This window comes from Falco rusticolus, chromosome 10 (genome assembly GCF_015220075.1).
Source record: "Falco rusticolus isolate bFalRus1 chromosome 10, bFalRus1.pri, whole genome shotgun sequence".
NCBI lineage: Eukaryota > Metazoa > Chordata > Aves > Falconiformes > Falconidae > Falco > Falco rusticolus.
Window position 1 is genome coordinate 24773835 of NC_051196.1, and position 25364 is coordinate 24799198.

The 25364-nt window shown below is 51.0% G+C and overlaps 1 protein-coding gene across 2 annotated transcripts in view; it reads left to right on the top strand.

Moving 5' to 3' along the window:
- Positions 1–25364, top strand: part of LAMA5 (laminin subunit alpha 5) — a 93574-nt gene that overhangs the window by 39167 nt on the left and 29043 nt on the right. The window contains exons 3-23 of one of the 2 annotated variants that reach the window (XM_037403059.1): positions 858–975; positions 4823–4941; positions 5318–5488; positions 5965–6062; positions 11055–11170; positions 12084–12202; positions 13021–13111; positions 13873–14007; positions 14469–14531; positions 15842–15982; positions 16374–16511; positions 16763–16897; positions 17394–17528; positions 19380–19517; positions 19697–19749; positions 19949–20048; positions 20528–20580; positions 20983–21088; positions 21822–21921; positions 22119–22275; positions 23973–24111. In XM_037403059.1, coding sequence (XP_037258956.1) covers positions 858–975; positions 4823–4941; positions 5318–5488; positions 5965–6062; positions 11055–11170; positions 12084–12202; positions 13021–13111; positions 13873–14007; positions 14469–14531; positions 15842–15982; positions 16374–16511; positions 16763–16897; positions 17394–17528; positions 19380–19517; positions 19697–19749; positions 19949–20048; positions 20528–20580; positions 20983–21088; positions 21822–21921; positions 22119–22275; positions 23973–24111 — 2425 coding nt within the window. Of the gene's footprint in view, positions 1–857; positions 976–4822; positions 4942–5317; positions 5489–5964; positions 6063–11054; positions 11171–12083; positions 12203–13020; positions 13112–13872; positions 14008–14468; positions 14532–15841; positions 15983–16373; positions 16512–16762; positions 16898–17393; positions 17529–19379; positions 19518–19696; positions 19750–19948; positions 20049–20527; positions 20581–20982; positions 21089–21821; positions 21922–22118; positions 22276–23972; positions 24112–24398; positions 24529–25364 lie in introns of both variants that reach the window. The other variant, XM_037403060.1, reaches the window with a different exon arrangement.

Genomic DNA, 25364 nt, shown 5'->3' on the forward strand with positions numbered 1-25364 from the left:
TTTGGGTTGTTTTTGACGTTAGGAATTTTCTCTGATAAGAGAACTTTATTTGCCCTTAAATATCACTTTGTGACAGGATGATGGAGTGAGGATTCTTGGAGCGAGCCTGTGCCAGCCCGGGAAGGGAAATTCTGCTGGGGCTTTTGTTTCTCTCTAGTGCTGATATTTTAGCTCTTTAAAGAGTACATTTATTTTACTCTTGCCAGGGGTGTGTGTGTGCACACATCAGTGTCCAGACAAATGGAAGCAGCCCAGTGTTCGAGCTGTGCTGAAGCCAAATGGGTATTCTGCTCTTCCCTCCCTGTGGCACCTGGGGAAGAGGAATTGTGCTGGAGTTTTTCTGCTACTGACTTCAAAACACAGGTTTGCATGGATGGAGCAGGGCTGCCATGTGGAAAGCCTTTAAAAAAAAAAAAGAAGAAGGATTTTGTGATAGTGTATGCAAGGTGCAGTCAGATGTTCCCAGGCTGGCAGTCCAGGGTGTCACCTGTTACTCTAAGAACAGCCCAAAAGCCACTACAACAGCTTCGTAGCTGTTTTTTAGTGCTGCCTGCTTGGATCAATGCTAAGTGTAAGGTGTTGCCCAGCACAAGCTCCTGAACATGGCCCATAGCCACAAAGTCTGTGTTTTGTTTGCATTCAGACTGGTGGGAGCTGAGCTCCCTAATCTGGCTCTCTCCAGCAGCCATGTTGTATCACAATCCTTTTAGATGTGGAAGATTTTGCTCCACAGGCTGCTTGTGAGCAGCAGGACCTGCAGAGTGCCAGCTCGTTTATTCAGCTTGGATCCCACTAAGTTCTCCCTTGTTTTCATGATGCTTCATGCAGCCAACTAACTCTGTGTTCCTTTCTTTCAGCTCTTCCACGTAGCCTACGTCCTGATCAAATTTGCCAATTCCCCTCGTCCTGACCTCTGGGTGCTGGAGCGTTCTACTGACTTTGGACTTACCTATGAGCCCTGGCAATATTTTGCCTGTAAGTATGCCAGTGTTCTAAGAGAGCTGCAGCTTAGTGCCAGGTAGTGAAGCCACAGTGAAGACGGCTCTTTGTGCAAGTATGAGGCTGGGTTTGGAGATGTTTGTGTCGTTGCTGTGATGTGGTACATGTGCTTTGTTTCTTCTGCCCAATAAGGCTGCAAGAGTTGAAGCTTAGATCAGGGCAGCTGGGTGAAGTTGTGGTGCTCCTCAGGGCAGGAGAAATTCTTTGCACTCTGGGACTAAATCTAACTTTTAAAGTACTGTCGTTGGTGCCCACCCAGGTCTATGTGGATGCCAAAGCTGGCACCAGTGTCAAATTGTTGGACATTGCTGATCTAGGTCTGCAACATGAGATTCCTTATTGTGTCCTCCCTGCCCTCCTCTTTCTCTCTGTCTGCCCTGTACCACATCCAGACTGGCATATTTCAGCTCCTCTAGAAGCAAACCAGTGGCTTACTTCCAAGTGGCTGCTGTAACAGAAAAGTCTGGATCCAGTGAACAGTCCCCTTGCATTTACCAGTACCAGAGACTGGATACAGCCTGTGCGGGGCTGGGAACCACCATCGTGCTGCTGTGCAAGCGGGGATCAGAGTCAGCCAGCTAGAAAGGGTAGCTGCAGGATCCAGTCTGTGCATTTGACTTCCCCATTCTCTGATTAAAACCTGGTCCCTTTGGAAACAGCTGGTTCTACAAAACTTCTCCCCAAAGGTCTATGGGGTAGCTGGATGCTGAGGAACTTGTTAACCCCCGGCCCTTCCCAGAAGCAGCAGCAGCAGTAATTGGGAAATGATGTGAATTAAGATCTACAGCCAGAGCTTAAAACCTGGCAAGGAGAGACCTCAGAGTACTCGGAGGCCTTGCCCTGGGCTGCCTCTGAAGGCACAGGTTTCTGACTTACCTGTTAGCCTGTGCTTGAGATTTGCTGGCTTTTTCTTGTGCAGGAAAGAGCTGCAGACATTTTACCTGTTGTGTTGCCTTAGGGTGGTAGCTCCTCTCCAGTGCGGGTGTTTTCCCCTTTGCTGTGTGCTAGTGGGGAATTACTGCTGTCAAGTTGCCTGCTCTGTCTTCTCTGGGACTTTCTCTTCCAGCTCTGAAGCCTCTCGTGGGGCTTGTTACTGTCACATTATTGCATGGTGTGGGGCTGAGCAGGGAGTGAGTTACTGCGCTGCTCTCTTGTTCCTGCATGCAGTGGCAACACTGCAGCGTTGTGAGTCCTTTTCCTTCCTGCAACATCAGGCCCTGTTACCACCCCCTGCCGCCCCCCCCTTCCCCCAAAGAAGTGACATCAATGACACAGTCAAGTGGAAAATTCCCATGAAAATAGAGGTGACTGCTCCAAAACCTGCCAGATTCACTAGCACAAGAAGTCCTTTGCAGAGGTTTATTTTTGGCATAGGGAATTCTGTAGGTGGTCTAATAAAAGCACTGGTCAGTTCAGTAACTGGGTTAAAAGCAGCCAGCAGAAATGTAAGCATTCTCCAGAGACACCAGTGAGCCTTGCCATGGGTGACACCGTCCCCATGGGCTCAGCGCTGCCCCTCGAGCCCCACTCATCATGGGAGATGTTCAGTTCCCCAGGCTGCCCTGTGCCTCCCAGCCAGGCTGCTGAAGTGCCTTCGGGCTTAGCTTTGCCGGAGGAGGGAAGAAGTGACTGTCATGGAAAGCATCTGCCAGTGCAGCTGATGGGCCCTCTCTGGGAGGGAGCTGGAAGGACCGTGGCAATGCGTGGCATTGCACCGGGGAGGCACGTGCTTTCCTCTGCCACCAAAGGAGAAGCAGGAACACTGGGAAGAGACTTAAGGTGGTGTTTATCTGCGGGAAGGGCTCCCCGCACAGCGTTTCAAATGGGGACAGGACGTGAAAGCTGCCCGGTCCCAGCTGTCCATCCAGGCCCACAGAGCCTTGCCTGCCCCAGCTCATCGTGTTGTGCAGGATCAGCCTCTTTCATCTTGCTTTGCTGGGCAAAGAGCAAGGCTCTGTCCGCTCTGCTGAGGGTAGGCTTCCACAGTATGCTGTTTCCTTAAAGAGTTGCTGTGGTTTAAGGCTGATGGGTGACTTTGTTTTAGCTTAGAGTTCCCAGCTTCTGGCTCATACGGTTGTGTAGATCTGCAATAACTGGAGGAGTTCTTTCGTTTTCCTGAGTAGCTGCTCCTGCTAAGCATCCTATTTCCATGCCTGGCTGTGGCAGTACTCTGGAAATCAATCATCTTGAGCCCGTGGTGACAGGTTCCTCGCCTGGGTCTTCAGAATAAATTGGCTTTAAAAAAGCACCTGGCAAAGCAAAGCTTGGCGGCCAGAGACCTGATGTTAAATGTTTCCACATCATCTTCCTGTGGATGCAACTGAGCTCCTACTGTTGCCAAAACAGTGTTTCATGGAGCAAGGCCACGTCTGGAGATGAGATGTGGGTGGGTGCAAGCCAGAGATGAAGCCAGGGGAGGCAGCAGCTCTCTCTGCTTGCTGTTCCTCCTGCCTGGCTTAGCATACAGTGCAGCATGTGGAGTGAGGAGCATGCCTTCTGGAGGCACATTGCAACAGATTTTGGAGGATTATTCCCCTGAATTAGGCTAACGTTTTCCCATCAGCTTCCTGTGTAAGCTGAGCAGGGCTGGCTGGCAGGAGCAGCAGGTTGTGTTGGCTGCCTTTTCTTCCACCTTCTCCCCATGGAAACACACTCAGGAGCACTGCAGCAACCTATGCTGATTGCTCCTGGCACAGGTGAAATGGGTGTGGGAAGGATCCAGCAGCCTTTGTCCCAGGCTTTTCCCCGGGGGAACAGCCCCGAGAGTGGCACTGTGCAGGTTTTTGCATGGGTAGATGCGGGTGCTCACCACTCTGCACAATCAAGTCCTGAACTGCCCCAGCACGTTCACCATGGTTTGGTTGACACTGCCAGCACAGGGATGTCAGACATCCCAGGGATGAGGGTGCTGGACTTGCAGGAACAGCTGTGCAGGGAAGCCAGGCCGTTCCCACAGCTGCAAGGAGAGTCTTGTCTTGCAGTGTCCCCAAAGCAGGTTGCAGGACCAGCAGTGTGGCTGCGTGGTGGTGCCTGTCCCCTGGCTTTAGCCAGCCTGGAATTGCCACTTAGTGGCAGGAGCCCTTGATTGCTGTCCCCAGGGGTTGGTTCTGGGCAACTTTGTCATTTCTGTTCTGTAGGGCTGGTTTAAGAGCCATTGTAGAGTTCAGAGTAAGGTGGGAGGAGACATCCTGCAGGTAGTTGCTCTGCCTCTTCCAAACACTGCAGGTCTCCTCCCCACACCTGCATGTCCACCCTGCCTGGTGGGAGGTGTCGCAGCGGTGGCTGTGGCTTATGGTTGCTCCTGTTGTGTGGTTCACTTTTCAGGACTTACCCAAGAAGTTAAGGAGCCTTATGAACGTGATGGTACAAGCTCCTACATCAGGAGCAGAACCTCTAGCAGCAAAGAGCCCTTCCTCAGTTCAGCAGAAGCAATGTAGCAAATACAGTGCCAGTGTAGCAAATTCAAACCAGGGTTAGATTCCAAGCTGGTGAAACTGTGAGTTTAATGCCAAATGAAGGGGTGGGTGTCTCTGCAGGTGATCACAGTAGGTACAATGGCCATTCTCACTTTCCTCATTTACTACAATGAGGTGATTTGGAGGCTTTTCTTACCATGCCTGTTACTTTCATAGTGACTCCCTCCCTTAGTGGAGTACGTGTCTGTTAGCAGCAACTGAGTTAATGATACAAAGCAATCTGTACATAGTAAATGCTTAACAGAGAGTATATACTTTTCTCTCCTGTTTGTCAGTGTGGGAAAATCAATACAGGGCTCTGAATTGTTCCTTTTCTCTTACTGCCCTTATCTCTGGTTGATGAACAGCTTCCAAGAGGGACTGCATTGAGAAGTTTGGACTGCAAACTGTGGATCGTATCACCAAGGACGACCATGCCATCTGCACTACTGAATACTCCCGGATCGTGCCTTTAGAAAATGGGGAGGTGAGCAGTCGCGTGTTTTCATCCCCTGAGATTTCCAGAGTTTCTCAGTGACTGTAGGCACTCCTGTTAATTGGTTCCCTCTTGACTTTTGGATGCCACTTCAACTACTCACTTAAACCAAATGAGACTGGCAGGGAACTGATTCAGTCATCTTGAAGGGAGGTGGAGGTAGAGTTTGGGTTTGGCTGAGGTTTCCTTCTACTTCACAGGATTATAAAGATTTGTTTTCATAGAAATTTCACAGAATGGTTTGGGTTGGAAGGCACCTTAAAGATCATCTAGTTCCAACCCCTCTGCCATGGCCAGGGACACCTTCCACTAGAGCGGTTGCTCAAAGCCCCATCCAACCCGGTCTTTTCCCTCCTCGCGTTCACAGATTGTTGTCTCTCTGGTAAATGGGCGCCCAGGAGCCATGAACTTCTCCTACTCTCCTCTCCTGCGGAATTTCACGAAAGCCACAAACATCAGACTGCGCTTCCTGCAGACAAACACTCTGCTCGGGCACCTGATGGGCAAAGCTTTAAGGGACCCTACGGTCACAAGAAGGGTAAGCCTAAATACCTCTTGCTAATGAGGTGGAAGTGTTTGAGGGCTGTGCGTGCTACCTCTGGGGAGAAGATATCCATGGATGTTGCCTGTGGGGGGATTTTTTTCTCTCTGTACTTGTGCTCCCCAAGTTGAAAGGTCTGCAGCAGATGCCACTGCTGCCATGGCTGGAGCTGGAGGCTGCTTGGCAAGAGCAGTGCTTTAGCATCAACAATGTGAAACTGGGAAACACCTGCTGGTGTCACATGTGGCTTTCTGGCTGTGCTGGGAGACACAACATGTAGCTAATGGGCTCTGTTAGTGGTGGTGGGTCTTACCACAGGCAGATATTGCAGCCTACAAGGTCCAGCTTGTCACTGTAAGGGAAATACCCCAACACATCATTTTACTGGATAAAGCCCTTCTGAATCCCAAGCACAGCAGTTATGAAGCTTATTCATAAATATATTAATGGACAGTTTTTCTTCTGCTCTCCAGTATTACTACAGCATCAAAGATATCAGCATTGGAGGGCGCTGTGTCTGCCATGGCCATGCAGACGTCTGTGATGCCAAAGACCCTAATGACCCATACAGGTATGTTTTTCAAAGTGTCAGTTCTGTGTAAAAGCATTTGAATTGTTGTGCTAAGAATGAAAGATACCAGTGTGAGTTGTGTCCTGTCCTGAGCTTATAATTGTGCCAGCAGTATTGTTTGTGGCTCTGCTCTGAGATGAATCAGAAACCGGTCCAGCCAAAGTAGCAAAAATCAAAAGTTTTGTTAGGTTATTTTTCAGCCAGATCAGCTCCCTGGTCTGGGTGCCCTGCCCACAACTTTGCCATCCCCGTGGAAGCAGAGTGCTGGAATGTGAGGGTGGGTGCACAAAGCCGATACTGTTGTTGAGCATGGAAGTTTCTTGTCAAAGCCCAGGGCTGGTTTCTGAACTTGTCCAGAGAAGTCTCTTGCTTCCCATGTGGCTTCTTAAGATTTGGGGCAATGCTTTCATAAATAGATGGACTTCCAAGAAACCAGAGGCTTTACTGCCCACTTCTCATAAAGAACCATAAATTGGTTATGTATGTAGCTAAACAACTAATCTTTGCAAAAGAACAAGAGCATGCAAAGCAGTTACATTTTGGCTCATGGGACTCTTTCCATCCGCCTTGGCAACTTGAAATGCCAAAGAGCTGCTTCAAACCATGAAAGTGTTGCTTCTTAGCCATCTGTTTGCAGCCTGAATGTTGCCTTTATGAAAGGGATGGGTAGATTCAGCTGGACGAGGGAAGCTTATATTTCTTTCTCATCAGGATCATGTAGAGCTTTTGGATCTTCTAAAATAAAATTCCAGTGAGTCCCAGCCAAGGTTAAAGCTGCTAAGTATTAAAACAAAAATGTATTGGTAAGCAAGTCTGCCTTAGTGTGCCAAACTCTCTGACAAAGGGAAGTTCAAAAATAATTGAATGTACAGTTCCTTGGTTTTGTTTTAGACTTTGGTGTTGCTGGATGCACAGTACACTTGTATACTAGGGCAAAAGGGCTTCATGGTGCAAAGTGATTCTTTAACATAGGAACACCATGACATTTCTTGGGTGTATGGGTGGCTTGGGGCTCTCCAGAAACGGGGGGGAAACTGAGGGAGGAGAGATGTGTTGGGAATCTGTGTTCAATGCCACTTCTGCTGATGACTGTCTCTGTCTCCCAGAATTCCTCTCCTCCATTCTCATTTGCATGCATTTGGCATCTTTGCTCTTGGTCCCAAACTGTGATCTAATGTTGCAGCACATGCTTGTAAGCAGCTGTTGCATTTCACCCAGAGCAGATCACACTTGTCTGGAGGAGAAAACATTTTCTACTTGGGTGCTTTGTACAGTCAGCATGTAACATCTGTAAAGCCCACTGGGATACATCAGTACAAAGGTGCTGGGTAAACAGAAGAATTTCTCATACATAGCTGTACCCTTTTAGCAATCCCAGGAGCACGGAGAAATCGGCAGAAATATGATACTTACAGTTGAGAAAATGAGTAATTGGTGAAATGCTGCCATTCTCCAAGGCTCCAGCAGCAGCTGGGTCCGGCCTTCCTGCTGAAGCGGGCAGCGCTGGGCAGTCATCCCACTTCTCCTGCCTTGACATAGCACAGAGCCAGCACAATAATACCTGCCATAATGCTGCATGACAGGCAGCATCTCAGAAGCAGCTGGGGCTCTGACACTGTCCCTTCATGTCATGGGCCCCAGCTGTCAGAAACATGTCATTTCTTCACAAATCTGTGTGACCCGTCTGAATAGGTGTGGTGTGTTCCTCTGCACATGTCCTGCCTCTTCAGATGCCGATGTGTGACAGCAACAGGGCAAGGAAATGCAAAGAGAGGGAAACAAGGAATGTGAATTGGCCCGGCCCCATTAAAAATCCCAGTTATGTCTCAGCCTGTCTGGGAGGTCTCCCTCTCCATTCTGTACATGCCTGTGTTTCGTGTGTCTGTTGCCCAGAAAGGCAGGATGAGCACTTTGATAGAGGTGAGGTGAGCTAGAAATCTTGGCAAAGACTTTAGGACGTGATGGAGCATGTTCGTGAGTTGACTTCCTGGCCATAAATGATAATGTTTATCCAGCTTTGGAAAGTTTCTCTGAAGTGCCAAGTTACAGAGCCTGCACATCCAGCTGTGTGTTAAGTTGGCAGCACGGCTGATCCCCATGTGGTTGTGTATGTGCAGGGGCCTGCAGTGTGCAGGCAGATACAGCCTCTTCAAGGGTCTTTGCATTTGTCACAACTCTTTCTCTCTGCCCCAAGATCAGGTGGGCTGAATTAAGCAGAGGGAAGGAACCTTCTGCTGATTAAAAGTGAACACCAGCAGGACCAAGCATAAAGCTTTCTCCTGGCAAACCCTGTGAGCAGTGGGATAAGCATCAGCGGGGACCTGGCAGTTTGCAGATGGAGAGCCCAGACAGGAATCGTGTGTTAACATGCGACTGCTGTTGATGTGAGCTCAGGAGAACCCTGCAAGTGCTCTGCATCTGTCTGATAAGAGCAACTGTTTCCATGGATTTACTGGCCCATCATGGATGCCACAAGCAAGAGGGAGACAACCGGAGAGTCCAGCTGCTGCTGCTGTGCCTGATGCTGAAGATAACCAGCAAGATAACAGCAGCCTGGCTGGTCAGAAGCAGATCTGCAGGAGGAGGTCAAGGATGCCTTCCCACTGCTGGATCCTGAACACTAGCTTGCTCTTTCCCTTTTTGGAAGGGAAAGCACCATGTGTTCTGGTAGATTTGTGCCACCTGTGAGTCCCTTCTGCAGGTGTTTTTTTCCCTCAGTACAGTCAGAAGCAGTTAAAGGAAGGGGCTTTTTTTCCCTTTTTTCTTGATTGTGCTGCTCAGATGTCCTGGCCAAATCCAAGATGCTGTAGCACTGGTGTGCTGCTCTCAGCTCTGATACAGCCGCTCACTGGAAACTGTTTATTGTCTCTGTTACTGAGCATCAATTCCAGTGGGAAGACTGATTTTATTTTTTATGGCAGGATGACCAGGAAATATGTGCTATGTGAACACAGCCGCTCTCTCTTCTTTCTTGTATATATTCAATCAATGAAACATGTAAATATTGTAGCTCATGCACATTTGTCCATAACTTATTAGCAGCGTGGACTCGGCACAAGGTGTGGTAAAGCTACTATGATAGATGAGCTCTCTTGAGAGGTCGTTGCTAGTTCTAGACAGCAGAGACTAAATAAATAAGTCCTCCTCCACCTGAAATATGCATCCTTACTTACTGAGTGACGTCTTTTTGCATTCTGGGAACTGAACCAGTGCTTTTCAAACATCTTGAACATTAAAGGTCTGGGATGTGTGGCTGGAGCCACATCCTCTAGCCAGGGAGATTAATGGTGCTCAGCAGGTTTATAAGTTCCCTGACTCAGTGACCATCTTTCTCTGCACACATGTGTATATGGATGTTAATCTTAATCTCCAGCTATTGCCACGGGAAAAAAACCCCATGAAATTTGGTTTTCTTGGAAGTGCTCAGTAGTAGTCAGCCAGGTGAGAGCTATGTGGGTGGTTTCATTACAGGGGCATGGCCAAGGTTTGCCTCTCATTGAGTCTCCCCCTTGGGTCTGCAAAACATGGGGGGAAGAAAGTTCCTGGTGAATGTTTCAGGGCTCATTTCTGCCGCTTAGGCTCCAGCCAGCCTCTCAGGGGCTTGGTTTCATGCCTGTACCCTGCTGGCCACAGCCCAGCCTGTGAATGTGGGTAGGGATGGGTCATCACGAGCGCTCACAGAGCTGACAGTGGCCAAGCATTCCACGGTGTCTGCAAGGGAAGGACCACCAGCAGGGCTGGGACCTCCTGCCTCTCAGCCCCTCTGGCTGAAGCAAACGTGCTGAGTGTGGATCTGCCTGCATTCCCTCGAACTTTCAAATCATCCCATATTTCATTAAAATGAGTTCACTTGTCCCATGCTGCTGCCTCTGTCTGGCTATTCACTATCCATATACTCTCAGGTGCCACATCTTAAAAATACATGTAGGTGGAAACCATGACACTCAGTTCACTGCAGCCATGGAAAAGTGTGTCTGCAGTCCTGCATTTCACTCAGAATAACCATCCATTTGTTTCTAATGTTTAAAAAAAATTACTTTTATTTTTAAATGCTTTTGAATGGAAAAGCATTGGAGGAGGGAGAGATGGGAGTGGCAGACTGGCCCTGAGGGGAAATGAGTAATTGTACAGATAAAAGCTGGAACATGCTGTATTATCCATAAGTCTAATACAACAGAAAGCATTTGTGTTGGATGGGAATCGCCTTCTGCTAAGTGGAAGTTTTGGAGATGATATCACTGAAGTTAATGAATCACCGTTGCGGTCGAGCAGGGATGAGATCCATCGGTCAACTGTCGAGATTTTTGCCTGGCGCCTCCGGAGCCGCCTGTTTACCCAGCCTGGTCCTGCCTGTGCCGGCTGAGAAATGCAAGAGCTGCATTTCACAGGGAGTGTGTGGGGCCAGCATCTACTAAAAGACTTAATTCAAATGTCATGGGCTTTCTCTCTGCAAGGACAGGTATACCTGGAGGAGCAGATGGGACCCGTGTGACCCTATCCCTCTCTGGCTCTGGGCTATTATTTATTCCTTTCGTGCTGCCCCTGCATGGTGGTGGGGACATCTTTGTGTCCCTGCACCACACTGCTGCCTCTCAAGCAATTTGCTTCAGCTCCAATTTCTACCAATGCTAACCATTTCACATTTTACTGTCTCTAGCTGTCACTGCTAGGCAGTGAGACTGATTTTGCTGTAACCCTTATCTGCCTGTGAAGGACAGAGAAGTGATGGTGGAGGAAAACGAAAGGAGACAATGGCACTGGAAAAGCAAAGTTTGGTGTTTGGCTCAGAAAAATACAATCAGCAGTTCAGAAGTTTGAAAAAAAACCGCCTTAGAAGCCTGTTTTCCAGAATACTTGGATTAACAAATATCACTCGTTTTTGGGTCTGACTAGTGATAGCTATGCATGACAGGGTTATGCAGTGGCTCCCCATCACACACATCGCAGCTCATCACCACAGGCTTGGCTGTACCTTGTTCCTCTCCCTTGCAGGCTGCAGTGTGACTGCCAGCACAACACCTGCGGTGGGTCCTGCGATCGCTGCTGCCCTGGCTTCAACCAGTTCCCATGGAAGCCTGCCACTGCTGACAGCGCAAATGAATGCCAGCGTAAGTGAAGTTGGGTTTTCCCTTCCTTTTCCAGCTGTTTTGCAAAGCACAGACTGACCGTGCTTCACCAGCCCCTTGATGTTGCAGTGCAGAGAAGCCGTTCACTGAAATGGTGGGGGTTATGGTGTGTGGTGCTGGGCACAGGGGAGATCGCTGGCACTGCGGAGCGGACAGTTTGCACAGTGGTTAATTGTGTTCAGTCAAGGCTCACACAGGGAGGCCCACTAGGTCTGTGTGGGACTTCGCTTCTGCTTATGTTCCAGTTCCTCCTCTGTGTCCAAGGGTTTGTGCAGGCAAGTCTCGTTGCTCAATTCTGTCTCGAAGATGAATTACATTTGGATGTGTTTACATACAGGACATCTTTATTTGTCTAGAGAAACCTTTAGTAAATGCCGACAGAGGAATTTATGCTGCACTGGGAATGCAGAGCACGGAGCATAGCTACATCACACGCTCTCTTACAAACGCAGGGCAGCAAAGGACAGTTGGATCTTAATCCTGTGGGTTTGTAAAGAGCACCCTCACCGGGTGCTGAATTTTACAGCTCACCTCTATCCTGGATGGGATAAAAGAGGCAAGAATGTTGCCCTCTCAACCAGACTATTTGAGGCCCCAAAGCTGGGTAATTTCTCTTTCTCGTCTATACATGCCTGCACATATTTCACTTCTGATTTTGTGCCTGCTGCGTTCTTCTGGTTGCAGACTAGACTTTATGAGAGAGTTGTTGCTTCTGTGCTTTTGAACCGGGAGACTTCTGGGAGCTTGGGTGATCATGTAATCCCCCAGATGCATTCAAGCATCTTTCCTCATTGAAATGTCAACCCACAGGAAGAGTTCTTATCTTGAGATCCATCCAGTGATTGAAAGACCTCCGTGGGCTGGTGGCTCAGCTAACATCTGTTTGTATTTTCAGCTTGCAATTGCAATGGCCATGCCTATGACTGCTACTATGACCCAGAGGTGGATCACCACAAAGCCAGCAAAAGTCGCCAAGACAAGTTTGAAGGGGGAGGTGTTTGCATTGACTGTCAGGTAGGCCTGAAGAACTCCTGTGGAAAAAGTTGTTGCAGGTTTTTGTGTTTGTTTCTGCTGTCAGCCTGGAGTTCAGCCTTGGTGGCAGCTCTGCCAACCCCCTCATATACCCTCTGTTATCATAATTAGGTCTTTCCCTGGAAATTTAGTCTCTTTGCCGTAGATTAAAGGATTGTGCACCAGTAATGAAAACAGCATTTGGGTTCCTAGCGGTTCCCTGTGTAGTACTGTGACCTTTCTGTTCTGCTGCTTTAGGGTTGGGTCTGCTGAGGCACTGTGCATTGAGAGGGACAGGCTGGTGCCAAGCACGCTGGGAAGTCCCTGCCTGGTTTGCAGTGCTCAGGTGCTGCCATCTCTCTGGATCTCTCTCTGACCACCAAAATGCTAGTCTCTTCAGTCTCTGAAGCTCCCAGTGAAAGTGGGAAAGTAGCTCTTTTGCTCCCAAGGTCACTGTAAGCTGGTTAATTTATGCAGTGGCATGAAACTTTTAGCTGTGCTTTCTTGTTGGGAGGAAACAGATTGCTCCCATCCTCCTAGCACAAAGTAGGCAGGACATTCTACCATGTGAAGCAAGTGAAATGGGCTCGAGGTCAGATATGAATCTGAAGCTCATACTGCATTTACGGGAAGATACAGTTTGCAGGAAATGCTTTGTTTTCAAATCAGTGTATGTGGAATTTTGAGCAGATTTAGGTCTTCTGTCTGCTGACACTCCTGAGTTGTCTCCTCTGGCCCCTGAAGCTGTTAGTAAATCTGGCAGATGAACATGGATCCTGCAGGCAGATGAACTGATGCCCCTCTAACCCACTGTCTTTCAGCATCACACCACCGGCATTAACTGCGAGAGGTGCATCCCAGGATACTATCGGTCCCCTGACCACCCAATCGACTCTCCATACATTTGCTACCGTGAGTGTGATCTCTCCTGCAGGCTGTAGATAGATGCCCTCCTGAACTTGATGACACTGGGGAGGGTGATCTGGAGGACTGGGCTGAGAGATTTTTGTGGTATATGGAGTCTGGCACCATGAGAGATGTGGCCAAGTGGATGGTTCCTGCTGCAGCTGGTATTGCCCATGGAAATGTATGTGTGCATGCAGACACTATGTGTGTCTGCGGCATCCATGAAGTCAGAAGTGGTAGCATGTTCCAAGGCTGGAATGAGCTAAAAACGTGTTGTCCTCGCTGCTGCTGTGCCCGCAGGGAAATCCATTCTTAGCCGTCATCTCTGTGCTTTTTCAGCTGGCAATTGCAGGCCATTGGCCTCCATGCCCTAAGACAGGGATTTCTAGGCAGCAGCGGGTTATATCCATTTTGCTGGGGAGCCCAGCTCATTTGGGGAGCTATGACACATCGTCTGTTCTGCACTGCGTCCTCGTGGCAGTGTGCCACCACCACCTCTTTGGGGGGCAGCTGGTGTCTCCTGGAGAAGCAAGTCAGGTCTGTGCTGCTTTACTTGGGACCCCACAGTGGGACAAATACTGTGGCAGCGGTTCCTCTAAACCAGACCTCTTTTGAAGAAGCAAAATCTCTTTATTTTTGGAGAGTATTTGCAGCAGATGGTGGGGTCTCTTACAGAGGCTCTGTATTGTAGTGATGCTTCTGTGGCGCACATGGCTAGCGAGGGTCTTGGTCAGTGACAACCACTGCCAGCTTGTCCCTCTCTGCAGGCTGTAACTGTGAGTCTGACTTCACCGATGGCACCTGTGAGGACCTCACTGGCCGCTGTTACTGCAAGCCAAATTATACCGGGGAGCACTGTGATGCCTGTGCCGAGGGATACCTCAACTTCCCCCACTGCTACCGTAAGTGGGGGGTGTGGGACTCTGGAGTAGTCAGGTTGGGGACCCCACAGACCAGTGGGTGCAGAAAGGGCCAACAGCTCCAGTTGGGGCTGCTCACCAGGTGTCTTTTCCCTGTGCCACATGGCAATTTTGTCCCAAGAAGAGTTCTTGCAAGTGGAGTCAAGTCCACATTTGGCTTGGGTGGAAGCTGGACCAGAGCTGAGCTGGACTGAGCTCGGCTCTCTGGAGTCAATGGGAGCTTCCCATTTGGCTGGAGTCTCATCTCTCACCTCCTGTGAAAGACGTCTTTCCAGAGCCCAGGTTAAAAATGGCTGTAATTGATCTTTTTTTTAGTGGGATTTCTCCGCTTTGTTCCATGTTTTCATTCAGCCTGTTCTTTGGGACTATCAACCCCTTGATATGCTGACAAGATTTCTTTGAGCGTATGTGATGACCTGTGCAATGTGTCTTTCTCTGCCTAGCCATTCCAGCTTTTGCTCGCAATGATACTGGAGAACAAGTGCTCCCTGCAGGACAGATAATAAGTAAGTAGTGCAATTTTCCTTGATGCTTTGGCAGTCACAGTGCCATTATTTCTGTTATATCTTCTGTTCAGTGTAAGGTCAGGTCTTCAGCTTACTGGGCATGTACATTGTAAGAGGCAGCCCTGACACAGAGTGGTTCTGAGAGCGGAGGCAGCTGAGCAGTGAGCGAAAGGAAGTTTTATGATGCCCTTTTTATAGGCAGGGAAACTCTAGCCCAGAGTGACCATGTGATTATGGGCTTTTTTCTGGGGTCCAGGCCATGTGGGGTTGTCCCTTCTGGCCTCCCTGTAAGGAACCCCCTCTAAGATCACAGAGAGGCTGTGGCTGAGCCAGAGCATGAGCTGGGTTCTCCCAAATCTCAGCCTTTGGGTCCAGATACAAACCTGTCCTGCCACACCTGCCTGCCCTGCATTTTCCGTGTGGCGGACAGCATAGTAGGTCTGTGCCGATGGCCCCTCTGCACAGAGCAGCAGGTAGCACTGCTGTGGGCGCCTGGGCAGCATGCACAGGCAGCTGCTTGCTCTGTGTCACTTTGTTGTTTTGAAAGCTCACCCATGCCCTCATCCCTGCTCCCCTACCCCTTCCTCCTCTCTCATGCTCACTCCTCTCCGTTCATCTCCCTTGTGTTTTTTCTTGTCTCTTTTCCCACCGAGTACTCCCCTGTCTCATGCTCCCCAGCACGCTCCAGATAACCTTTTCCTTCCTTCTGATATTTTAAAGTCTGTATCTTCCAGACAGGTTTTTCTTTCCTGAGCTGGAATTTCTCACTTCCCTTCTCATTTCCCCACCTCTCCCTTCCTCTGGTTCTTGGATGACATTTGCCCTTCCCTCTCCCAGCCCGACACCCCATGCTGCTTGCCTGGAGCACCCACCTGCCCTGCCCTGGCAGGGGGAAGGTCTCGGGTGCAGCTAAGCATGGGGAAAGCCGAAACCCCACCCTGGTTAGCTGAAGTCTGTGGTTATTCCCACACAGCTTGGGGCCAATACTGCACCAAATCGGCTCTGTCTGGGCTTGTGCAAGCAGAATTTTTCACCCTGTGTGTTGCCCTGCTGCCCATCCAGCACCTCGTGGATCTGTGTGATGCTGAGATCTCCCAACCAGCCTGCAACCCCACGAGCCAGCCATGCAGGTTGCCTGAGCAGGGTTTGGGGAAAACATTTGCATCTAGTAGGAAGGTTATTAGAAGGCAAATGCCTGAGCCATTGCCTTTCATGGCAACTCCTTCCCTGTCCTTGTGGGACCTCTGCCCAGCAGCAGAGATGGACTGACAGCTGTGTGTGGTATTGCTTGTTGTGTGCCCCCACTCCAGATTGTGACTGCTATGCCGGTGGGACAGAAGGCAACGCCTGTCGCAAAGACCCTCGGGTGGGGATGTGTGTGTGCAAACCCAACTTCCAAGGAACACACTGCGACCAGTGCGCCCCAGGCCACTATGGACCCAGCTGCCAGCGTGAGTAACTCGGGGTTAGTGGCCCCAAGCTCGCCTTGCTTGCCTCCCTGCTGGGGAGGAGCGTGCCTGTCCCTGTCCTCCGCTTGCGCTGGGGAGGAGGAATTCTCCAGCCCCACTTCCAAGTGACAAATTCCCATGACTTCTGCTAGTATTTTCCACCCCACTCTGACCCTCCAGCATCCACCCAGCCTGGGGGGGGCTCTTGAGAAATTCCCTATGGATGTGAGCTACGGGCCAGGCATGCTTGCTATCAGCTGTGTCCTCCATGGTTTCTCGAGCGAGTGCATTGCTACCCCAGATAAAGAGGCGTTCTGGTTCCTTTCCTAGGATCCTAGGAAGGGGAAATACATGAAGAAGCTGCTTATTTACTAGTGCCCTTGTTGCTTTCCAGCCTGCCAGTGCTCCGGCCCTGGTCAGTACGATGGCACCTGTGACAGCAAGACAGGACAGTGTCTGTGTCGAACGGGATTTGAAGGGCACTTGTGTAACCAGTGCGCTCCCGGCTACTTCAACTACCCTCTGTGCCAGCGTGCGTATCTGTCCTCCTGTGGGCCTGGGTGGGTGCGCACAAAGCCAGAGTCTTCTGGCAGGGTTTTGAAGGAGGACTGGAAAGCGGGTTTGTAGATGTTGGAATGACATAGGCAATGGGCAGAGATCGACAGTTTGAACACTTAGAGCAGCACCTAAGTGCCCATCTGAGAACTTCAGGAAAAAACTTGTATTGCAATGAGCTTTGCCCCATGCTCCCAGCACGGGGAAAACAGTTTCCCTTTGTTGCAGTATGTGGCTGCAGCGCAGTTGGGACACTGCCGGAAGGCTGCGACTCCGTCGGGAGGTGTTTCTGCAGACCTGAGTTTGCTGGGCCACGGTGTGAGCACTGCAGTCCTGGGCACCACTCCTACCCCCACTGCTACAGTAAGGACATTAATGTTCAGTTCTTGCTAGTCTGTCATGTTATGAAAAACATGCCTATTACTGTAAGACTTTGGTGTTTCTCAAAATCAAACCCCGTGTGGTTTGCATTTTGAATTTGGTAGGCTTGTTTTGGAGGTCATGGATCGTGCCAAGTCCTGGAAGACAAAGCAGTTCTTATCGGTCACGCTTCCTCATCACAACCCTGCTGTGACATCGTGTCCCAGTTTATGCCTTTTTTGATCTGTCTTTTTAGTGCATTAACCTACTAAACTGCTGAGGAACATTGAATGGACTGTAAAAAAACCCTTAGTGGCATTTTCCTGGTATGGCCGTAACCTTAGCTGAAAATGTTGCCCATCTTTACAGGGAATTAAGAAATTAATTTAGTTCTGATGGGAATGGTTAACTTCTGTGGGGCTGAATGACAATTCACACCAGCAGCAGTTGGCCATGAGTCATGTGTTTTATCAGACTATTGAGAGTCCTGCTCTTACAGCTTGCTCCTGCGATTCCCGGGGTGCGGTGGACAACAACTGCAGCCCAGCTGGCCAGTGTCGATGCCACGTGAATTTTGCGGGACACACCTGCAACCAGTGTGCCCTGGGCTTCTACGGGTACCCCAGCTGCACACGTGAGTAACCACCATCAGATCTCAGGGCAGGGAAGGGAATAGCTGCTGCCACTGGCTTTGTAGTGGTTTTCCTTTTCATAACCCCTCTCCCAGGGGTATATATGAATATAGTTGGCTCTTGCAGCACAAATCAGTTTTCCTGTGCCGGGCCCTACCCGTGGGCACCGCAGCCCCGCAGCGCCCAGGCCGGGGGCACAGCGGGGGGAACTGCCCGGCGGGACAGGGCCGGGGGGGGGCTGGTCGCCGGCCGGCTGGGCAGGAGCCCCCAGTGTGCCCAGGTGGCCAAGGCGGCCAGCAGCAGCCCGGCTCGTGTCCCAGACGGTGTGGCCAGCAGGGCCAGGGCGGCGACCGTCCCCCTGGGCTCGGCCCTGCTGAGGCCACTCGAACCCTGTGCCCAGCTCGGGCCCCTCCTGCAGGACAGACCCTGAGGGGCTGGAGCGTGTCCAGGGCCGGGAACGGTTTAGGTTGGATATTAGGGAAAATTCCTTCCCCAGAGGGTGGCCCAGCACTGGGACAGGCTGCCCAGGGACGTGGTGGAGTCACCATCCCTGGGGGGGTTAAAGGACATGTAGATGTGGCGCTCAGGGACGTGGGTTAGTGGTGGGTTTGGCGGTGCTGGGTTAACGGTTGGGCTCGGTGATCTTAAAGGTCTTTTCCCACTTAAATTACTCTGTAATTCTGTCACTTCCCTGTGTGCTGCATTGCTTCTGGAGCAGAGCTGCTGGTGCCAGGGCTGAGCAGTGCCTACAGCAGGTGCCTGTGGCCCCAGATACTCTGAATAGTCCTCTGCAGTCCTGGCCAGCGTGTCCCCATCTCCCTCCTTGTTGGCAGTCCGACTGGAAGCCAGATGTACTCTTAAGTCTCCCAGAAAGAATTTACTGCTCATTAAAAAATAATCTGTGATACAATTTCCCTGAAGCAACAAAAGAGCATCATCACCCCCTTGCACCATACTAAATGTAGACGCCTGAGCCGTGGCCAGCTGGCAGAGTGCTGCTCGCAAATGCTGATGCCGGCAATATGCCTTTGAAGAGGCTGGAGGCATAGATGAAATGGTCTCGCAGGGGTTCGGTAGTCGCTTTTTTTATGTGTCTAATAAAGCAGTGTCCAAATTGCAGAGCTGTAGAGGAGTCACAGCAAGGAAAGGACAACCTGATTTGATTTTTTGAATCTGTTGTTTTATGAACGGTGTTTTGCTGTTAGCCAGTCTGGAGGTGTCAGCCTGAAAAGTCCCCTTTGGCAAGGTTTTGAGGAGTGCTGGCTGGGCAAGGAGGACATGGGCAACTCCCTGACAGCTTGCTGACCTTCATGTGGTAGGGCAGCAGAATCTCCATGTGCGTTTGCAGGAGGCGGGTCACGCAGGAAGCCGCAGAACCATTGCCTTGCCCTTGGCTGCCAGAAGTGCCAAGGCTGTGTTGCTGACCCGGCGCTGCAGGCTTGCTGCCCACATACAACATCCACAGGGCAGACCCTGATGGCCAAATGCTCTTGGGTGTTTGGGTGGAAATGGGCTTTTGTAAGGTCTGATCTGTCACTGGCTGCTGACCTTTTGGGGATGAGATCACACATTCTCCTTTTACTTAACCAAAGCTTCTCCCTGCCTCCGGGAATACACATAAATGTACACGAATAAGTGTGATAAACATTGCAGCTTCTATTGTTATTCTGAAAAGATGGCGTGTTTTTAACCAAAAGCAAAGAAGAAGTGTGTATGTTATTTATAACCCATGTTTCTGGCTGCTTTGATGGTGGTGAAGGTCAGACAGACAAAAGAGGTTGCTGGTGGGAAGCCTTGAATGCAGGAGTCCCTGTGCCCTGCAGCTCCAGCAGTTGCTCTCCCCTCTTTTGCAGCTTGCCAGTGCTCCCGGGAGGGCTCTCTGCACAGCACCTGCGACCAGGAAACAGGGCAGTGCAGCTGCCGGCCCAAAGTGACAGGACTGCGCTGCGATAGCTGCGTGCCAGGCGCCTATGGATTTCCGCACTGTGAAGGTAGCCCCCTTCTCTCTGTTGGAGGGGACTCTGGTGCCTTGGGGACACAGTGGTGTGCTGCCGTTAAATGGGCTTTTCATCCCCCAGGAGCTTTGCAAGGGAAGAAATAACCCCCTTTAGGAAGAGCCAGGATGTGAGCTATCTCTTTATAAATCCATCCTTGTGCCTCTCTTTTCTAGTGGGCTCCTGTAACCCAGCAGGGTTGGTGACAGCAGATCCCTCGCTGGCCCCGGTGAGTATCAACTGAACCCACCGGCCCCTGCGGGATTTTTGTGTGATTTTGCATGATCCCCTTTTTCTCACATTGGGCCAAGTCCTTCCTTAAGCTCAGCCTGAACGCAGTCATTACCTATGCCAGAGTAGCAGACACCATGTTCAGCTACTGTGCTGCAAATTCTCACCTACTCTTTTCTCCCCTTCCCTTTCCCCAGGGCTCCTGTGCATGTCGGGCATACGTTGAAGGCCCAGCTTGTGACAGATGCAAACCCTTATACTGGAACCTGACTCCAGAGAACCCCTATGGCTGCCTGAGTAAGCAAATGGCATTTGCACAGCCCCCAGAAGTCCCCTTCCTGCTGTAATGCTGCAGGACCCAAACCCAAGCCAGTGGGGACAACCGCTACTGGTGGAGTGATGGCTTTCCTTCCGTTTTCATCCTCTAGTGGCATGTCAAAACCCGAGTGGTCTGGGTAACCTTCACTTGGAGCGGGGAAATGCTGGAGCCTGGAGCTTTTTGCTGGGATGAAACACAGGGTTTTTAGTCCTCCTTGCAAACTTTGCACATTTTAATTTTTCATGGCCAAATGTGCAGAAAAGGTAGTTGGGTCCTCTACAGTAACTGTCTGAAATGAAACGTGTGTCCTTGTGCAGCACTACCTTTTATGTGACCAGTTCCCAGCTCCTCTTATCCCAGCCAGTGTCCTCTGGTGTGGTGGGTTCTGTCCCCCATAGGGCTTCTTCTCAGGGGCTGACTGATCTTCCAGATTTCTTGTTCATTTCCCTCTCTCCAGGCTGCAAGTGTGATACCAAGGGCACCATGAGCAGAATCGCAGAGTGCCAGCAGGTGGGTTTGCTCCTCTCTGCTTGCAGGCACCTCTGACCACGTGCTATGCTGGGAGTGTTTCAGCTCCATCTCTCCAAGCAGCTGCTGGAGAGGCCCGTCCTGACACTGAGCTCTCGAAGGTTGCACCACAATCTGGGCTTGCATGAGAACGTAGGATTAAGACCTGTCATAAATTAGGCACCTAAGTATTTCTGGGTCTGGCCCAGGATGTGTGGATTTTTGTTTGCCTCCATTGTTGGGTAATTTAACTTATCTGGCCCACCCACGCACAGGAAGCCGTGTAGAGCAAGAAACTCAAAATGCTTCTCCAATGTCTCAGAGTAGGATGCAAATAAATGAGAAATGGACTAGCCACGACGAGCAGCAGGAGGGAACAAACTTCCAAGCTTGCTTCTCTCCTAGGGTGACGGGCAGTGTTTCTGCAAGCCGAACATCTGTGGCCAGTTCTGCTTGACGTGCAAAGATGGCTACTTCAATATGGAGAATGCAAATTACTTTGGCTGCCAAGGTGAGCCCCCCTTCATGATGTGTTGGGTGAATGGGGGGGCCACAAGAGCTGACCCTGGAGCAGGCAGCTGTGCCTATACCAAGTGACTGTTGGCCTTGGAGGGAAGGGGTGAGAGATCTCCCGCCTCTTGCTTTTGATCATACCATGACCCAGAGCAGGGGCCGGGTGTTGCTGTGGATCTGGAGACCCAAGTTCCTGCTTTTGCCACCATTGGACAGAGGTCCATCAGACTGGGGAATGAAAGGCCAGGAAAGGTGCCCCCTTGAGTGCCAGAAACTGGCATGCTTTTAGCTGCTGGCTATGTCCTTGCAGCTCTACCCCTTCCTCCTGTTGGGAACAGGTGGGCATGGACTTGTGGGGTTTGCTGCTCTCCATCATGCCCATGGGAAGAGGTAAAAGAGAAGGTCGAGCCACTTTCAGCCAGCCCATGCGGTCCTGGCAGGGCTGGGAAGAGGGAGCAAGGCTGCTGCTGGCAGCAGGGCTGCGGCGCCCAGCCATGAGGGCTTGCAGACCTTGTTCCTCCCGCAGCCGTCAGCCGTCAGCCGTCTGGAAATAGCTCAGCGCTGAGCTGGAAGAGGAGCTGATCCAAGTGGGGCTGGGGCCAATATGAAAACGGATACAATGGAATAAAAATAGTGGCCCCAGCCTCCCTGCCTGCTGGGGTGTGCCTTTGATTAGTGACCAGGAGTTTGTTAGTGTGGTGGGAATGTAAACAAGCGCTTCCTGCCCACAGGCTGCCGATGCGACGTCGGTGGGTCCTTGGGTCCATCCTGTGAGGAGCGGAGCGGAGCCTGTCGCTGCCGGCAGAGCACACGTGGCCCCACCTGCACCCAGTAAGCTGCTAGCAGGAGATGCACCTTGGAGTGCACTGCCTCCCGTTCACTCCCTTGGAGATGGTGTCCTCTGCCACCACAGATGGGCGCCTTATCATCTGGGCTGCTGCCACATCAGCCACGTGCCTGGCAGGGGTGTCCTCTTGCCTCCCTCTCCAGATAGCCCAGCAGGTAATGGTGCTCCTTCTCTTCCACAGACCTGCGCGGGACCATTATTTCCCTGACCTTCACCACTTGAAATTTGAGCTGGAGGAAGGCACCACGCCGGCTGGCCGGGCTGTGCGCTTCGGCTACAACCCCCTGGAGTTTGAGGGCTTCAGCTGGCGAGGATATGCACAGATGTCCTCCATCCAGGTATGCCTGGTGTCTCCATCCCAGCGCAGCTCCCCCTGGGGAGGATGCTGCTGGTGGAGGACCAACGTGCTTTTGGCACGCATCTTTCACCCCAAGTGCTTCTCAAACCCCCGAAGTCACATGATGGCCAACATAAACAGCACAGTATATATATAGCCTGTTTGCACAGATATTTCCTGTAGCGCTGGGGACGGCAGAGATTGATGAGGGGAAAGGTCCTAAACTGGGAATTTCCTGACATCCTGATCCATTTAGACAAAGGTGGTAGCTTGGTGATTACTTACAGGGATGTCTATAAACACTGTCTCTGGGTTTCCTTATGGCTCTTCCATCTGATTCTGCTCTTTCCTGCAACTCCCTGTGTAACCTTCCCTCCCTTTTCCAGAAATAAACTGGCTCCTTCTTAGCTGCCGTGTTCAGCTTGGACCTCTTGTTACCGTTCTGCCTCTGCTCTTGCCGTTAGCTGGTTTGCTGTAACGATGGTTTATGCTATTTGGGGGTCATCTAAGCCCTAGAAGTGAAGCTGTTTCATCTGTTGACCCTTTTTTCTCTTTGGTGGATTCTTCTTCTGCATGGCCCCTGTGGAAGTGTCACCTGTGTTTGTGTTTGGGGATGGGGTGCAGGGCAGTGATTCCCTGACAGTCTTGTTCTATGTAAGATGCTTCTTACTGTGGTGCATGTACTTGCAGTTTTCTTCACTTTTTCATGCTTAGGTAAAATAACAGAGGGGCCAAATGCCTTAGCCATTTCCCGTTGAATCTGTAGGTAGGAACTAAGCAATGAGGTCCTGCGGGCTCCCTTGAGAAAACCCCAGCCTTAAAGCTTAGGGATGGAGCTCATGCTCAAGCTCATGGCTTTTGTTTTGCATCTAGTGTTGGTGTTTGAGATAGAAATAGGCCTTGAATAGGGGCTAGCACATGGCTTTCTGCTGGCAGGTCTCGCCTGTAGTTTGCTCTCTGCAAGATCCTTCTACTCTTTCTAACCAGAGCTTTGAAGAACACAACACCCTCGTTAGGAGTCTCCCCCAGCAGACCCCAGCTTTGCCCTGTAGGCAGGAGCGTATTTAAGGAGACGCTTAGATCTGTTTGAAATGGGTCAGACTTAAGCAACTCCTTAACTGGGGTCTTGCTAGTGTCCAGGCAGGCAGAGGGCTGATGCACCCATCAGTGGCACACTCCATTAGCACCACTAGTCCTTAGGATTGCAGTTTCCCAAGGGTGAGGCACCAGCTCAATTTGCAGCCTCCTCTGTAGGCATCTGAGCAGAGCCCTGTAAACACAAGGGCAGGCGCTTCAGCATTTGGTACCCGCTGGCTGGTGATGGCACACTAAGCCCAAAAGCAACATGCTGATAACAAAAGCAAGAACTTCTTAAAACCTTTCCTCTGGCCTGGTGTGTGCCTCAGGATAGCCTTTCCACCCTGCTGTGCCACAGCATCTTCCAGATGCGGTCAGAGCCTTTCCACCCCCTTCCCGCAGGCAGATTGTTCCCTTGGTGGCTGGTCACAAAAGGGACAGCATCGCGAGGCGCCCATGCCGTGACTGTGCAGTAGGGCCAGTGTGCTTGTCTCCTCCTTGCGCTGTGGCATGTTGCTTTGGGAGCAGTGAGCCGAGCAGCTGCGCTTGGGCTGGTAGCTGTCGGCGGTGGAGGTAATTGAAGGTGTGCTCTGCTTCTCTCCCCTTTCTCTCTCCCACCAGCCCAAGGTAGTGGTGACTCTCAATGTGACCTCCCCCGACCTCTTCCGCCTCGTCTTCCGCTACGTCAGCCGGGGGCCCGCCAGTGTGGAAGGGAGGGTCTCGGTCGTTGAGGAAGGAAAGTTTAATGTTTGTGGCAACTGTAAGTGCATTTTTCACTTCTAGACTAACTCAGAGCATCCCATGCTGCAACACTGCTCCTCTGCCCCTTCTCCTGCCCCAGGTGTGCCCGTCCCAGGTGTGCCCATCCCAAGTGTGCCCGTCTCAGGTGGCCAGCCAGAGCTGTGCCATGGGATGGCGAGGGAGGGGGAAGAGAGGCAGGCAGGCAGGTAGGCAGGCAGGCGGGTAAGGCTCTTCCGCAGAGCGGGTGGGTGGTCAGGAGGTGGCCCCCAGTGATGTGTGCCCCGTGTGCTTTTTTGCTTTTTACAGAATAAAATCAGAGTCACTGTAGACGTGAAGGAGGCAGAGCTCTATCTGTTCCATGTCATCCTGAGGTATATTAATTCAGGAGGGGCCACTGTGTATGGCAAAATTACAGCTTATCAGCCACGAAGGAGAGGTAAGGATCACAGACCGCTCTGCTTCCCTGCACCATCGCCACTTCCTCCCCATCCCAGGCAACCTTCTGCATCATCCTTTCCAGAAGACACTTTTCATATGGCTTTACCCATTAGTCCTGCCCTTCCAACTGAAAGGCTGATTTGAGGTTGTAGCCTGCTTTGTTTAACAAAGCAGCAGCAAGCTGGGCCTCAGTCCTGGGGCTGTGCGCTGGAGTGTTATCAGCCAGGCTGATGTGAGATAAGGCTGTTGTACCATTTGAAAGAACTTTTCCAGCTTGGAACAAGATCACCACAATGCCCCAGGCAGAAATGAGCTGAGTTTCCACAAAACCAGAATGGGCCAAGTGCTGGGAACTGGATGCAAACTTTGGCAGCCGGAGGTGTTTTTATTTCGCAGGTGCCCTCATGCGGCAGTCCTGCCCTTGCCTTGCACTTCTCCCACCTTCTCCCAAACCAGGCTGCTGGCATCACACGTGCTGTGGGGTTTGGAAGTGGTGTGGAATTGCATGTGTTACACAGGCGTTGCACTCTGGTGCAATGTCTTCTCATCAAGCCATGAGCTACTGGAGAAGAGGAAGAGCCACCAGAAGATGGCTGAACAAGCCTAGAGAACTGAACAACAAATATTCTGGGAATCAACATGAGCAAATCTGCATGGGGACAGACCTGAGGCCATGCAAGTGCCCTAGTCAGTGGTTGGCTGATTGATTTTGCTCCTTCTGATGCTATAGCCACATCATCCTGCTGAAGCTCTTCCTCCAGACCATATGTGCACAGCACAAGGCTGTGGGCACCAGCTAATTTATTAGTATGTGGAGTTCTCTCCTCTGTCTTC